The sequence below is a fragment of the Phalacrocorax carbo genome, chromosome 6 (genome assembly GCF_963921805.1).
Source record: "Phalacrocorax carbo chromosome 6, bPhaCar2.1, whole genome shotgun sequence".
In the NCBI taxonomy this organism is placed as follows: Eukaryota; Metazoa; Chordata; class Aves; order Suliformes; family Phalacrocoracidae; genus Phalacrocorax; species Phalacrocorax carbo.
The window spans coordinates 39405210-39421533 of NC_087518.1; the positions used below are offsets into that span (position 1 = coordinate 39405210).

Genomic DNA, 16324 nt, shown 5'->3' on the forward strand with positions numbered 1-16324 from the left:
GAGGGAAGGCTGTCCCTGCTCTTAGTCACCTTGAGGATCTATGCTCAGTTCGGTTGTACTGTGGCCGCTGAAGGCATTATCTGTGTGTTTGTGCTTCAGCTTGAACTCACAAGTGAAGGAAGAAGGGAAAAATAGGAGGGAGGGTGATTATATCTCCTTTATTTGAGTAAATCTGGAGATCACTGAAATACACACTTTGGAGCTTTGCTGCTATTTGTACTGAAGAAATTTAAATCGGGATGGATGTTTGAAACGATTGTGCATCCTATTACTTCTGTATTGTGAAGTGCACGGGTTGGTGTATCAAAGGAAGTTCATGGGTCTGTGTTGTATCAAAATGCCTTCTCCATCCTTTCCTTTTCCTTTTCCTTTTCCTCCCCTTCCCTCCCCCTTCTCTGGAAGCTTGGAGTTGCTGCAGGGCAAAAGATATCTTGCGGCCTCCTCTGCCGGCCCAGAGCTCGGCCGTGCCAGCCCGCGGGCTGCAGCTGTGTGGCGGCGGGGCTGCAGCGGGGCCCGGCGCGGGAGAGCTGCGGCGAGGGTGACCGCCACCGCCGGCGTCCTCCTGCGGCCGGGGGGCCTGTGCGCCTCCGCTCCCGGCGGCAGCTGACGGCAGGTGCCGCCGGTCGGTGGCGGAGCGGCTCGGGGTGCCGGTGCCGCCGGGGCGCCGGGGAGCGCCGGGCGGGGGCCGGCTCGCCCCCGGGCGGCCGCGGAACCCGGCCATTGGCGGCGGGGAGCCCCGCCCGCCCCGCGGCCTCCCCGCCGTGTCCTAGCGACGCCCGGGGACGCGGCCGGCAGCGCCGAGTCCCCCTTGGCAGCGCCGAGTCCCCCTTGGCAGCCCCTCAGCGCGGCCGCCCGGCCCGCCGGCGCCATGAGCGGCCCGCAGCCGGGGTGAGTGGGGCGGCGGGCGCGGGGCCGGGGGGCGGCGGGGGCCCGCGGGGCTCCCGGGGCCGGTCCCTTCCCCGCGGCGTCGCCCCCGCCGCCGCCGCCGCCCCCCGAGCTTTCCGCAGGCTGGGGCGGGGGCGGCGTGGGGGGCGCTGGGCCGCGGCGCGGAGGGGCTCACCCCGCCGTGCCAGGGGGTGGTGCCGCACCGCGGGCAGCCCCCGAGCCCGCCTGGAGTCACGTCAGCTGGCGGCTGCGGCTCCTTTGTAACCAGCATTTGCCTTTTGAATTCTGTGTGAACGATGACATGAGCATTAAGTGCCTCAAACAACCTGAAAGACAGGCAGGTGTCTTCTTGGACTCCAGCAGGGGCAAAACGGTGGTTTTGGATATTCCGCTTGTGTGGAGTCAGGCTGCTCTGGCCTTTGCAGCTTGGGCGCCTGGGAGGTTGCTGTCAGCCTGTGCGGAGGTGAGCGCTTTTTAACCCAGGTCCTCTCCGGAACTCAGAGTCCTCCGCCAAGGTAATTTCCTTAATCTGTGAACGGGTGGATGGAGTCACAGGGAACGGGGCCACCGACGTCAGGCATTTCCCTTGGTTGTTGTCCGACTTCGGATCGACAGGTTGTGAGTTTCAGAGTATCCAAACTTCCCCAAGATGATGTGAATTACAAATACCGAGGAACTGAGGACCTCTGCAGATCTCCATGCCAAAACTGGACACATCCTGTTTTAGTGGGCGATGCTCTGAGTAAAGAAACAATGACAAAACTTGCTCATGGTCATACAACCAGTCAGTAGCAGAACAGGAGTCTTTTGGCTGTCTAGTTGTGTTCAAGATTGGAACCTGTAGCATGATTTGATTATTTAAGAGCCTGTGAAAAAGTGTTGTACATGAAAAATCTCTTTTATGAAGAAATACATAGAACTCCAAACAAAGTACTTAAAACCTTATTCTTGGAAAATTGTTTCATTGTAGTTACCACGTAAGGCACTTTTGGACTCTGGATGGCATTTATTAATTCAGGTTTTGGGAAACAATTATGTCATGGATGATTGCATTCACTTCACAGATATTTCAAGGAATACCTCCAATCTGCATCTAACATGGAAAACTGACAATTACAGAGCTGTGACCTACAGAGCTTGCTGAAGTGGATGGGGAGAGGCCAACACAAGTGGGGTTTGCCCCTGCTCCTCACAGACTGGATGTAACCCATTTCCCTTCTGGAAACCATCAAAAAGTGCTAGCCTAGTACAGCAGCTAAGTGAGAGGTTGGATCACAAAATAACTAACTCTGGAAAAGACTGCAAGAGGTCTCTAGTCCAGTCGCCTGCTCACAGGGTGAGCTATGAGATCAGACCAGGTTACTTTATGCAGACTGATCCTGAAAACGTCCGAGGGCAGGAACAGCACACCCTCCTGGTTGCTCCTTCCACTGCCTGGCCCCCCTCATGAGGAAAATCATTTTCATTAGACCCACCTCAGCCCCTATTCTTTCAACAAGTATCTGTTGTCCCTCCTCTGGTGCCATCTTCTCTGCACCTTGAAGGCCTTGGCAGGCTGCTGTGGGACCCCCAGCTGCCCATGCTCAGACTGTGCTGGCTCCTTCAGCCTTTCCTCCTGGGGCACATGCTTCAGCTCCACCATCCCAGTGGCTTCCCCTGACCTCGCTCCAGTGCATCTATGACTTCCTTGAATGGGATGGACACAGCAGTGCATATAGGGTCTAACGAGTGCCAAGGAAAGGGAACAATCACTTTCCTCCTACTGCTCCTCTTAATTCATCTCAGGGTGCTGCTGGCTGTCCTCACTGCTTGGGCACACAGCTGGCTCACGTTCAGCTTGTGTCTCCCAGGACCAGCCAGTCCTTTTCAGCAGGGCTGCTCCCCAGCCCAGCTGCCTCCAGCCCGTGCTGTTGCATGGGGTTATTCCTTCCTGGGTGCAGGACTTTCATCTGTCCTTGCTGAACTTTGTAAGGGTCCTGTACTGCGTTCAGGCAGTGTTGGGTGAGCCACTGTCTGCCTTCCAGAGCATCATGGCTATCTTTGGGCTACAGGCAGAGCAAGCTCATTTCTGTCTGCTCGTTAGATCTATGGATGCCTTTGAGCTGGGTGATCATCACCTGGGGCAAAGCATTCATAAAATAGAATAATTCTCACTGAGTATATGGGCAAAGAATCCTCAGTGGTTTGGCGGTTAAATAGTTCAGGTTAGATGAAGAGTAAATAGAACATCATAGAGCTTTTGAAACAAAAACACAGGTGGGTGTGACCTGTGCATCCATGGAGCAAGATGACTAGTGGTCTCATTGAGGTCAGATGGCAGGGCTAAAGGGGTCCTGCAAATAGTTAAGCGGAGATTCAGTGTGATTTGGAAAGACCGTGGCCTCTCCCTTCCTTGGTTACCACCTGAGTAAGACTACATGTGCTTAAGGGTTTTGTGGGCTTGGAATAAACCAATTAATTATTGTTAGAATCCAAAGCCTGATCCAAATTTCAAGTAATCTGCTGACTTCAGTGAGTTTTCGTTCAGCAGTCGCGTTCCAGCATGGTTTCGCATGCACAGCAGTAGTAGTTGAAATTAGTAAACATAGAAGCCAGAGCTGTGTCTCGAGGTGAAGTCCAGAGGTGGTGCAGCCGAGGGTCAGCCAGTGACCCAGCTGTACGGCAGCCGCTTCCTGTTGTTGGAGGAGGGCCATGGTCTGAGGCCTGTAGTTGGAAGAGTCAGTCCACAAGTGTTACAGCCCTGCCTCATGACAAAGCAAGAGCCTCCTTTTGTGGAGACTGGAGTTTGTTTTCCTGGCTTATCACCTCCTGAATAGATGGCCCTCTTTCTCAGAGAGAGGAACCCAAGCACAGTGTAGTCACTGGCCATATTCACTTGGCTTAAGCTTGGAGTCATCAAACAAAACAAGTGTTTATGATGAATAGCATCATAAGGGCAGCAGTTATCTTCTGAATGCCTGTACTGGTGGGTAGATGGAAAAATCCCATTCTCGGTGATGGAATTGTACCATCTTTGGATTTCTATGGCCACGTGTGCCAGTTAGGCCATTCCCAGCTAGGATTCACAAAGTCCTTAACCTTCAGGATTAAGGTTCCAGTTCTGCAGAAAACCACTTTGCCACCATCTACTTACCTCTCTGGAGACACTGACAGCATTATTATTGGAAGTGGGATATTTTCATGGTGGCTGAAGAGTTTCCTTAGCGAAGGAATGGCAGACAGTGGCTGGGTATCTGGAAAGTCTCCTAAAAGTAGTCTTTTCCTGCCAAAGGGAACATGCTGGGCAGGTGCCCGTGCCTTGAGGATGTTGAACGTGCTCTTTGGGGTTGACGGCCTGTGGTTAGATTTGTTCTGTCTGAAAGCTAGACAAGCCTTTCTTGTTTATGTCCCCAGCAGAAACAGTGCAAGATCCAGTCGCTTGTTAGAGTGAGGAATGGTCTCCATTAGGGGCAGGACTGTTTGTTTGACTGGAGCGGCACTAAACTCTGGCTGTAATGTACAACCTGGGAGCTATAATTCCCTGTGACTCTACCAATCAATAACTAAAGCTTTGGTGCTCTTTTAGATTATTTCTTTGGTGAGCAGTAACTGATTTAATTGCAGTGTAAATTATTAACCCTCAAGATTTGCTTTACGAAACTATTTTAGGACACCTACTGTGACTTTGTCCTGATGTAATTTCAAACGAGTAAGAATGGTCTTAAAAATCATTGTGATGCATGGCACTGGCTCTGCATACAGTTCATTGTGCACTGCAAGCTGATAAAAACCAGATACTGTTAAAAAATAGTGGCAATGACTATGCAATGAAAATCCTGTAGAATACAGAGTTCCAAGTGGACAGTTCCTTAATTTACTAAAATCCCAGTCATCAGCTTTAGTGTGTTTTGTCTACTCTGTCTTCTGTACAGCTGGACTCCCCGCAGCTGCAAATGTAATTCTTCCTGGGTGTTTTGGACTGATGTGTGTTTTACTTTGGCCCTCAATACATTTTTTTAAAGCAAAATAAATCGTGGCTCTTTTGGTTTCTGTGGCTCCGTTCTGCCCATTAATTTGGGTATTTGTACTTGCCTTTATTAATTTACTACTTTTGTTAATGGGGAAAAAAGGAAGAGTTGGCTTTTTATGAATGGGCAGTTAAGGTGTTAACCCAGGAGTGTGAATGATACTGAAGCGTGGGTGGTAAGCACCCGGACTGCTGCCTGTCTCAGTGACGGAAGGCCAAGCTGCCCTGGCGAGGCACAGCCAGACCTGGGAATGGGATGCATCTGCCTCCCAGGTCCCATGGCTGGTCCATGAGTCAGGGTGCTTCTTTCAGGTGTGGAGTTTCTCCAGGGGATCCATAGAGATCATGTACTCCACACGTGATGGTCTTTGACAGATGGTGTGTCCTGGGGAAGGAAGTTACGTGGCTTTGTTTCTTACCCTTCTGGTGGTCCAGAAACTCTTTGTGTTCAGATGACTTAACGGATGAGAATTATGGCTGGCTTCAGGTGATGGGAGAGCTCCTTGGCACCTCTTCCCTGCCTTGGCAGATCCATGTTAACTGAGCTCCAGAAGTTTGCTCTGTTTCAGTAGAACTGGCTAGTTATTAAACGGTAAATTGGGGAATTTTCCTTTTTTGTATTGTATATGGTCCCTCACTTTATAATTCTAGTCAGGTGAAAAGCAGAGAGATTTTTGACAGTCGACTTTTTGCTTTTAGAAATTTGAAAAATGTAATTTCTCGTATAATGTAAAGTGTATTCTTGTCTCTGATAGTAAGCAAGATAAAAACCACTTATTAAAAAAAGCAGATGTCCATTGAAAAGTTGTTGTTAAAATAGGATGCTGCTGTTTCCCATTGAGTCTGTAGTAAAGTCCTATGTCTGGATCATCACTGTTCAAGAACTTGAGGAGGTTGCTTCACTTGAATCAGTCTTGATTGGGCATCAATCTGGGGAGCTCGGCTCAAAATTAGGTGCAAGTGAAGGAGGATTTTGAGTGAATTAATTTTTAAAAAAACCACAACAGGAAAAAACTCTACATCCAAGCATTCTAAATAATCTTGAGTATGGAATTACTGTTCTAACAGTGATATGTAGCCACTGGCTGAGATACCAAAGAAAAAATGTGATATTACTTTTGATTAGAGCTTCAAAACTAATCCCAGAAAGTACAGATCAGTCTGTCTAGCTTCTGTGCCAGGAAAATTGTCTGCAATTCTAATAAGAAGGTAGAATTTGTAGAAAGAAGAATAAACAGGCAGAGAAAAAGGACACCCAGAAATATCCAGAAAAATGGACGTTTTGGACTTACTGTGATATGACTGTAACAAACACTTCATATATTACTGTTTTAAGACTGATGCTTTTCCTTTGTGGTATGTTTTTCTAACACGTATTTTTTTCAGTTCTGCACTTCTATCTGTTGTAGGGGATTTAGAGGTGACATTTGTATGTAGCTCTTAAATATTTAGACCTCTGGAAGAAAACTTCTCAGACATTAACTTGTATTATCCTTTTGTTGATAATGTGTGCAGGAGCAGAGGAATGAATGAGACCAATGGTCTGCTTTGCTGAAGAGCTTGTTTCTGACAGTCCTCAAATGAGGTGATTCATGATGTTTCTCAGAAAACATGCTACCGGGGAGATGCCCCAGAACTTAGAGGTTGCATTATTCTGTGAAGCGAACAATGAACCCAAGTCTGTGTTGCAACAGTTCTGTGACTGCATCTTTTGGAATCATCTTCCTGTCTGTTTCACTCTTGCCATTTGTAAGCAGTGTTCTGAATTTTATCTCCAGGCATGATCTGCGAATCAGCAAAGATTGAAAGGAAATAGTGTTTGGGCTGCTGGATGGGGGGAACATGAGAGGGTGCTGCCGGTGCCCTTTTCCCAACACTGCACACATCTGTGCCATAGTCATCTCTTGGCACGAGGGAGCACAAGTCTCAAGTGAAGCTTAGGCTTGACAATAAGTTGTGTGGTTTTGAGTGCACAATACAGATTCCATTCAGCGGATAAGGTCTCACCCTGGCTGCCCTTAAACTGGAAAGTATGGCTGTACCCCATCCACTGTAGTACTGAATGGGTCTGATCCTTTGGTGGCAATGGGATACTCCAGAGGGATTTGGGCCAAGGCCAAGCATAGTGCCAATATGGCCCACTCCCAACTAAACTTGCCTAAAGTCTATGGAGGAGGGTGAACCGGTCAGCTGAAATCAGCAGAAGAAAATGACACAAGTTCCAGGTGAGCACAGGCTTGCAGGGCCAGCCCCAGCTTACTGCATGTGATTTACATCTGCGTTTGAGTCAGTGCCTGGGGTATTTTGTGTGGGTCTGCCTGTGCTGGTTCTCTTAACAACAGAGGCATTCACCTGGGCAGAGAGCTCAGGCTTCTCTTGGCAGTGTGGCTCTGCCAAAGCCCAGTGGATCCACTTGCATTCTTCTCAATGGTTTAATGCGTTTTGGTTCAGGCCCAAAACATTTCCTTATTTCCTCCAATACTCTTTTGAACTTTGAATTTAATTCAGCATTTCTGAGGACCAGCCTGTTAGTAATCTAAATGAGAAAATATGTGTACAGAGACTTCTTTGAAACTGAAGTTGCTGCATCACTGTGCTCGGATGGGAGTTGCATTTTAACTAGTTATATGGTCCATGAAATATTAGATGGAAGGAAGCAAATGAAAAGGAATTGGATTGAGTTTCTCCTCTGCCTCCGTATGCAATTGCCAGGTGATGCCATAAGTCAATACTTAGCACAACTGATGTAATCTGGTGGTTTCAAATTCAAATGCAAACAGTGGATTTAAAAAGTAATGTGGAACAGTTGCTATAGTACCAGTGTTTAATCAACATGCATAACAGGGTAAGCTAAATTGTTTGTTTAAAGTTTAATTTATTGTTGGTAGGCTACCTGTGAGATTATTGTGAAACCCCAGATGAAATTTCTGTAAATCCATGATCTCTTTGGGTGTTTTGGATTTCTTTTTTTTTTTTAACTGTTATTTCTTTCTTTCCTTGAGTATACTTTTGTGGTGGTAACTCAGCCTAGCAATAGAAATTTCTCTTCAATTATCCCATTGAAAGGTATGTAATAGAGGTACAGTGGCATTTAAATTTAAAGCCAAAGGAAACAAAAGACATCAATCTCTTGTGTAATTGAAGCATATCCTGCCTAGAAAGGCCAAAGGTCAGGCTGAACATATTATGTTACATGGAGTCTTTTAGACTGAGCAGCAGTCTAGAGAGCCATCCCAGTACCAGCTGGTTGGTCTCTTGAGAGCGCAGTGTGGTGAAAGAGATCTGGGTCTTTAGCTTTGACTACACAGGCTGGTACTGAACAGAGCAGTGAGTTGTCCAGTGTCTGTGCTTGCTAACCCAGGAGGGGCTGGGTTCGCGAGAGAGAAGCACTGTGTCTCACCACTCATCTGTCTTCTGATGCCCTAGTTTGGATGATGGCTCGTTCCTGTCCTTCCAGCACAAAGCATACTCTCCACAGAAAGACCGAGGGGGTGAAAAGGTGGCAGCTTGCTGAGTGCCAGAGCAAGAGTATGTCAGGATTCATGCAGACAGATGAGTGTGCTTGCTGGCCTTTTGTGAAAACTCTTTGGTTTCCTGCAGAGTTCGTTTATTTTTTGTTTAGCTTGAGCAAATCGGTCACGTAGAGTAGATCTGATGATGTTTGGTAAAATGTAGTAGTTGTATTTAGAGTGGGGAAAAAGAGAAGTATTCTCATCAATGCAAGTTGCAGTTCAGGCAAACTGCTGCCATATGGTGTCAGCCAGCAAAACCATACTGCAGTAGCATATGCTTTCTAGCCTGTAAATAACACAAAAGTTATGAATCTTGGCCTGTACAAGTTTTGTGCAATTGAATTTATGAATGTGTTTGTGGGATAAGCATTCTTGGCTGTTTATGTAAATAATATTCTAGAGTGTTGGAATAAATGGTCCCTGAAATAGACAGGACAGGTCCTAATCTTGCTGTCATGGATTAGTTTTCCTGAGTGGTTTGTGAGTTCTGTTTGTATAAAGGCCAAATGGAGAAATTTCTTGAAACAGACTTTTTTGTTCATGAAGAAATTAGTGGTTGGCCAGGCAACATTTTAACAGACACATAGCTGAATCCCAAATGTTTCAAAACAGGAGGGAAGACTTAAGCATATTTTTTTGACACCTGAAATTGAAGCTGCTCAGTTTTCTGTGTAGGTGTTCCAAGCAATGGATTTGATATGCAGTCCCTCTGATGGTGGGAACAGTAAAGAAGAGGAAATTGCCATAAAAAAAAAAAGCTTGAAAATGTGGATACCAAAGGAAGCTTTGGCTGAAAAGACAAATAAGTAGTCTTCATAAGAGCAAAGATTTGCACCCAGGTTAATAACGTGTAGGCTAACTTCCAAGCCAGTGAAAATACTATGGAAACAGTATCCTGTCTTAAAAATATGTTTTGGTGCTAGCAGTTTCTGCTAACCTAAGTAGACTGAAGAAGGCAATTTTTTTGGTTAGATACCAGATGATAATGGCTGAGAGCTGGCAATGAAGACCACAGGAAAATTCCTTTGTATAGATAAAGTCCAATAAGTGATATGCCTGGAGACGGAGGTTGGACTAGGTGGCCTCTGGAGGTCACTCCCAACCCAAGTTATTCTTACAGGTCTTTGCAAAAGCTGACAGAAACTCCGTCACTGCCGTATGTATCACCAGTTAGGAGGCGGCAGAAGGAAGGGGAGCACGGGGTGCATGGTGGGGCAGTGGCAGGCATGCAGTGGTGCAGGAGTTCTGGGATGTCTCTCTCCCCAGTGATGTACCGTATCATCATGCACTTCCAATGGGGCTCATGGCAGGGTGGCGAGGGAATCCAGCTCCAAATGTTGTATGGCATGATACCGACCTGCTGAAAGTCAGTTTATTATCTGAGGAGGCAGTTGCGGGGGTTGGTCTTGGAGGAGACTTTCAGGACTGGGCTCTGTTGGACCCTGTGCCTCGGCAGCGGTACACTGTTCGATGCTGAGCTGCTCTATCATATGCCAAAGTCACTTGTTTCTGATATGAATCTTCCAGAGGCAATAAGATCTTGCTTTTACATAATTTAATGGGCATTTATCTGATAAAATGCTGGGTGTGATTCATTAAGACAGCATTTTGTGCAGCAAACTATTGGGTGAGTCTTTATAACTTAAGCTGTAATAATTTGGCTTTCAAGGGGATTATATGCATTTGTACTGATTTTATTTCAGATTTCTTGCAACCTACAATAGCCTTACAGACAAACACCTGGTTGGATATTTCAGCAATACCAGAATAAGACGACATCTTCAGAGATCAGGACTGGTAAGATTGAAAAGTTTCCTTTTCTGAGAAAAAAGAAAAGCATTCTTTGTTTTTTTTTAATATTGCACAAGTCAAACCACTGATGGTTCTGTTGGTTATTTGTTAGAGGTATGTGTTGTCATTGGTAAGAATTCGACCAGCTAGCCAAACATGAAATTATGCTGAGCCAGATCAAAGCCACACGATCACACTGAGACTGAGGGCGGGTTTGTTTAATTCAAGCATTTCCCACTGCATTATTATCTGCCGTTGGTCAGCTAGATATCTCAAGGACACAGGGCTGTGGTGCGTAAGGCTGTGGTACTGAAATCAGAATGACAGAAAGACAAGTAAAACTGAGCTTGGAGCTTAGCTCCATGTGCTAAGTGGTTTTGAAGATGCTAGTGACAGCTGAGGAAACGGTATAGCTGGCGTTGAGCATGTTTCAGGACATCAAGGTCCAGGGGCCACCTGGGGCTATGAAGATGCTAGCATGGGGGCTGCTGGTGGATGATGATTCCACACTAGAAGTGATGTGCTAACAGTCAATATGGAGGCCACACTCCATAGAATATCAAGCCTCCACTGCACCTTCTGTAGTGCAACAGTCATAATGCTTATCTGCGTGAAACTGGGAACAGTGGCTGACATGGATTGATAATGTATGTAAATATTGGAGAGCCTTGGCTTAGCCCTGAGCTTCTCCTCAGTAATGCAGTTTCAGTAAGTTGTTACATATGGCACTGTATTACTGCACAATTACAGTGATGTGAGAATGTTTGTCAATCTGCATGTATTTCTCATCCAGGCAGAAGCAGATATTTCATGGAGAGGTTTTGATAATTTCAGAATGTTTTTATGTTTTTGCTCCATATTTCTTTTTGCTCACTGGAGTTTGCCTCTTTAAAATCTTTCAGTTTGCAAATATCAGAAGCATATTGATTCTCTTAGGTTTTTTAAACTGTGAAATCTAAGAATCTTTGAATCTACTAGCTGTTTAAATAGCTTCACTGTTATTTTTCAAAAGTGTTTAATGGAAAACTGAAGGATTTGGTAAAGGTGAATGCGCTGAATATTTTTAAAAATACTTATGCATTCCTAGGTGTGACTCTGTTTAGCACAGGCAGATGCAACACTTACACAGTAGGGAGCCAAGTATTTAATTCCCCTCCACTGACTTGGGCAATGGCCCATGAAGAGTTAGGCTGGGCCCTCAACTGTTGGAAAATGTGACTGCTGCTCTCCTGCTCTCTTCATTTGGCTGATGGGGTCAAAGAAACTACAATTCTGTGCTGGGAAGGTGAGTTCCAGCACCATGGCAGAAGCAGAGGTGGTAGCTAACCAGGAAGAGAAAGTAGTCTTTCTGGGAAATTGCACTCTGTTTAAAAACATACTTTATCCTGTCTTCACCTTTTTAGTTACATTATGTTTGTTTATGGCAGATATCAAGGAGTGGAAGAATAATACCTGAGAAGGAGTACCGGCTAAATGCTATGAGGAGGGATCACCAAAGATATGTACAGGAGTGCCTGGCTCAGGCCATATTTCATAAGGTCCTTGACATGGAGGTATGCATTTATTAGTGATGTGTAAGCCTTTTCAGATACCACCCTACTGACAGCCAGTGGCTGTTAACTTGTACTGGACTGTTTTCCGTAGCTGTGCCCTCATGCTCCCCTGGAAGGCTGTCTCCTGCTGGAAACAAGCACAATCTTTGTGCTTGATGTCCTCCACATGAAACCTCCACTGGCCTCTAGTTGTTAAACCATGCTGTCGTTAGAACATATGCTGTCCTGGCTCACTTACTGCACTTTGGCAGTCATCAGATTATGGGATGATATTCACAGGGCTAGTTTGCTTAAAAAAATTCTAATCAAAACACAATAGTTTGAACATGCTTATGTATCTTACCTGAGTACAAAATTTGGGCACATTCTATTACATATCAAGAATGGAGTTGGTCCGTACAACTTCACAAATGCTCAGTTGTTCCCTTGCCAATGCTAATACACACAGGTGTAATGCAAATGGATTGAATCAATAGTAGTTTCATAGTAAGGCTCAATGAGGGTAATGACCAGGGAGCAGGCAAGTGGTAAACAGAACAGAAGCAAGTGTTCTTACATTCACTGACATCTCATAATGTCCATTAATGAGATTTCTTTTTCTCTTACATTGATAGCGTCATCATCAGCTGGAAATAAAAAGGAAACTTGAAAATTCTGTGAGGAAGGAGAGTGTGCAGAAAATCAAGGTAAGGCTTGAGTGCTGCTGAGTACTGATAGGACGTGGCAGTTTTGCCCTGTGTTAAATAACAGCCATGAGTCAAGCCAGAGATTTACTGAGCCAAGCATCCTGTCTCTGATGTTTATGAAAAAAGTACAAGAAACAGGCAAGTAGAGGAGGATCCTGCTCCAGATTACATCTCCTTCCTCTATCCAGCAGTCAGGAACTTCCATTCATGCACATGATTCCTTTTGAATCTACTTATTATTTTGGTTCTGCAGTGTTCTTGGATGTGGAATTTAATTTTGAGTTGTATGAAATGGTACTTCCTTGCATCTGCACAATAATTAATATATCTGCTGTCTGATAATTCTGTTTGGTGCTCCATTGTTCTTGTTATGGAAGAAGTTAGTGTCCCTCTTTTCCAAGGCATTTGTGGTTTTACACATCTTTTTCATACAGCTTCTCAGTTTCCAGGCTGAAGACCCTCAGGCTATTGAATCTTTCACAAATGAGACATTCCAGGCTTCTCATTACTGTTGCCAATTTTTTAACCTTTTCTAGTTCTACTATTTCTGTTTTGAAATGGGGAACCAGATGAATAATTTAAGATATGTGTTGCAGTTCTCTTCGTAATTCTAGAGACTGTCTGCTTTGACTGCTGCTGAGCACTGAGCTCACATTTTCAGTCGTTGGCCTCTCCGCATGATGTTTAGGAGAACCAGCATGTAAGTAATGAAAAGAGGTTTCAGAAGTCTTCACTTTGGTGTTGTGTAGGTAGAGCTTGATCCTGTAGTTGTTAGAGTCATGGAAATCCCACAGAAGTCAATGGTTCTTCTCCCCTGAAGTCACTGGGACTCATATGGGAAAAGTTGTTCTCATTTTGGCTGAAATTTACTCAACATCTTTTTTCTGTGTTAGGAGCCTGCATATGTTGGGAAGAATGTATTGAGAAGCTAGCTGCTTCTTTGAGCAGTTGAAGAACAGTGTCAAATCTTTTTAATTTTAAATAATACATTTATGAGCAATTCACCAGGTAAATAAGGGAGGAGATTTTAATGAAAACCACTGATCACTATGGGAATTGCAAAGGCATTTTTACTGACTGAACTGCTGCTGGTAGAAAGTTGCCACAGTGGAAGCAGCGACTAAGGCACTCTATCAAGGGATTCTGGACTTGGATAATTTTGGGACATAAACCAAAACTGCTTCCTTCAGTGAGAAGTGTAAGGGAGATGCCTGGAGATATGTGATATGTATCTTTGCTGTGATGCCACACTGGGACACAGGAACCTGGCTGGAATTAGCAGTGTAATTTAGTTGTCACCTCATATATTCAGTGAATTCAGCTGAGTAGCTACTCTGAAAGGAAAGGAGAAAGACAGATGGCTGGGCAAGGGAGGATGAGAAATAGCTGTCTATTTCTGGAAGGGTAGTTACCCCCGTGTGGAGCTTTTGAGAAGAAAAGGTATGGAGGGGCAGCAGTCAGAGCAAGGAAACAGCAGATGCACTCAAATTTAAAAAAAGAAAGGGACCTGCAACCAAACCAAGAATTGGGAGGTACACAGAAACAGACAGATGAACTGAAACAGGCAGATGAGTTGAATTTGGGGCAATCTGCAGCTGGAGGGGGCTGCAGGAAAATGAATCAGAGATGAGAACAAGTCTTTTGTCTCATCCATCTCTCACTCTCCCCTTGATTTCCTTTCCTTCCTTCACCAGGTGTTCCATCGGGTGCAATGGTCGTCATAGCTATCCAATGAAGGACAGACAGAAAACAAGCTCAAATATTGCTGTTAAGAGTATTTAATACCTCATAGACATAAATTTATATTCTTTTAGGTGGAACAAACCAGAAGATCAGTGGAAGGTGCTAGTCCTATGCGCTCCCCACATCCACCACTTGGTCCAAGAAATCGTTATGGGCTCCGTCCTTTAGTGGCTGCAGAACCAGCTGGTCGCTTACAACTGGTGAGTTTCACTGAATACTCCGTATGCTATAACGTAAGCACACACAACTGAAAGCGTGCACATATACCTATGACACCTGTGCTTAGTCTAGAGCATTAACTGCCCTGATTGTTCCAGATTAGGGCCTCATCCTTCATCACTTGAGGCTGATTTCCTGTTTGCAGTATTGTATCTTTAAAGAGGAATCTTGGGAAGCTGATTTTGCAGGAATGGCACATTAGAACGTAGAAAAAAATAGCTTTGCTTTGTGATAAATGTGCTTTAATCTTTTCCTTTTATCTGCCTTATCACCCAAGGTTAGGCAAGCAATGGAGTTCTTTTAGAAAACAGAGTTGAAGGGGTGCAGTAAGACTAAAGTTCTTTCCAGAAAGCCAGGCTTTGGGGCGCTGGCTCACAAGCCTCTTACTCTCTGTTAATAGGCAGAGAAGACATGTTAATATACTCTTAAAATATAATGATACTAAAGTCTAAGATCAAATATATGTCCAGTTTTAACTGGTTCTCCATTTCAGTGATGATAATTGGTGAGATTGCAGAGTGACTTTCAGTCGGTCCTGAATGACCTTTTCCTCTCCATCCCATACAGAGGGCACCTGGACCTGTAGTTGATTATAATGGTGGACATCCTTCTCATCAACACCGATCCAAGGAGCCTGACTTTTCTAAGATGGTGAGTTAACTCAGTTAAACAGTTTTTTTAGATGTTAACATTTTAACCTCGTATTCTGGAGGGTATACAAAAAAAGATTAAATAAAAAAGTCAGAAAAATGCTGAGTATTGAACAAAAATAGGCATGCTTTTGTCATGCATTCTTTCAGCATTCATGTGCTGAAGTCACCAAAACACAGCACACTGCTACAGATTCCATGAATTCATTATGTTTCCTTCAGGGCTGCACTGCGAAGAGACAGTAGCAGAATGTAGATTTATGCCCAAGAGTAATTTGGGATGCTCCGGTTCTTGGATGTTCAATTAGAGATGCCTAACGGGGTCTGGCTCTTCAGAAGCAGACTATAAAAGTTCGTTTCTTGATGGTACCTGAGAATCACTCTTCACTTCCAGATATCTTGATCAGTGCTACTTGGTTTTTTTTTTTTTTTCTTTATGATGCTTCTCTGCACTGGAAACTCTACATTGAGATTTTGTAGCTGTTTGCTTTTTCTTTTCCTAGACTTCCTGGCGACCAAATACAGCTCCAGGAAATGTGCAACAACCACTTCGTCTCCAACCGCTTCGCAGCTGTACTGCAGTAGGGTCTGTACCAAAGACTTCAAGCTCTAAACAAAGGTGCCACACACTTGAAAATGATCAGCAGTTTGCCAGTGGGGTAAGGCTGTATTTAATTCTGAAAATAATGTAATTTTATGGACAGCTTTATAATACTGCTTTAGTACTCTAGTTCCCAGAACTGTATACTGCAGGCAACATGCCTACCAAATGGTTATCAGCTTTTATATAAGCGCTCCGTTGTACCCTTCCCTTAATTTTCAAGACATTTTCTTACTGCTCTAATGCCCAGTTGTTGATCACAGCCAGGAAAAATGTGGCGACTTCTCTTTCATAGTATAAAATCTCTCTGCATGCAAAATTTTCTGCCTCTACATAGTTTTTCTTTTTTGTAGAGAGGCAGCCACTCGATTAACGTCAGTAACTCAGAAAATTTTCAGTCTTACAAATTTTCGTCTTCATCTACAGGTGCAAAGTAGCAAAAAACTATTTTCTTTTTTTTACCATTCCTCCTACTAAGTCACTCTAGTGGGTTCACAGAATGAGAGTTTTTGGGGTAGCCAAACATGATCTTGATATGTACTCAGTTACTTTCAGGTGAGATTTGGACTTGTCTTCTGTTCTAGAAAAACCTTATGTAATTAGCTTTGTGTTAGGAGTTCCATGGAACTGGAGGATTTTGGAATGGGACTGTGACCTGCTACCCCTGACTGGCACACA

General features: G+C 44.6%; 1 protein-coding gene across 1 annotated transcript in view; it reads left to right on the plus strand.

The window, feature by feature from the left end:
* Window positions 1-775: 775 nt before the first annotated feature.
* ERICH3 (glutamate rich 3) overlaps window positions 776-16324 on the plus strand; it is a 44708-nt gene continuing 29159 nt past the window's right edge. The window contains exons 1-7 of the mRNA XM_064455776.1: window positions 776-888; window positions 10107-10200; window positions 11622-11747; window positions 12362-12433; window positions 14248-14376; window positions 14963-15046; window positions 15549-15704. Coding sequence (XP_064311846.1) covers window positions 869-888; window positions 10107-10200; window positions 11622-11747; window positions 12362-12433; window positions 14248-14376; window positions 14963-15046; window positions 15549-15704 — 681 coding nt within the window. The 5' untranslated portion in view covers window positions 776-868. The remainder of the gene's footprint in view (window positions 889-10106; window positions 10201-11621; window positions 11748-12361; window positions 12434-14247; window positions 14377-14962; window positions 15047-15548; window positions 15705-16324) is intronic.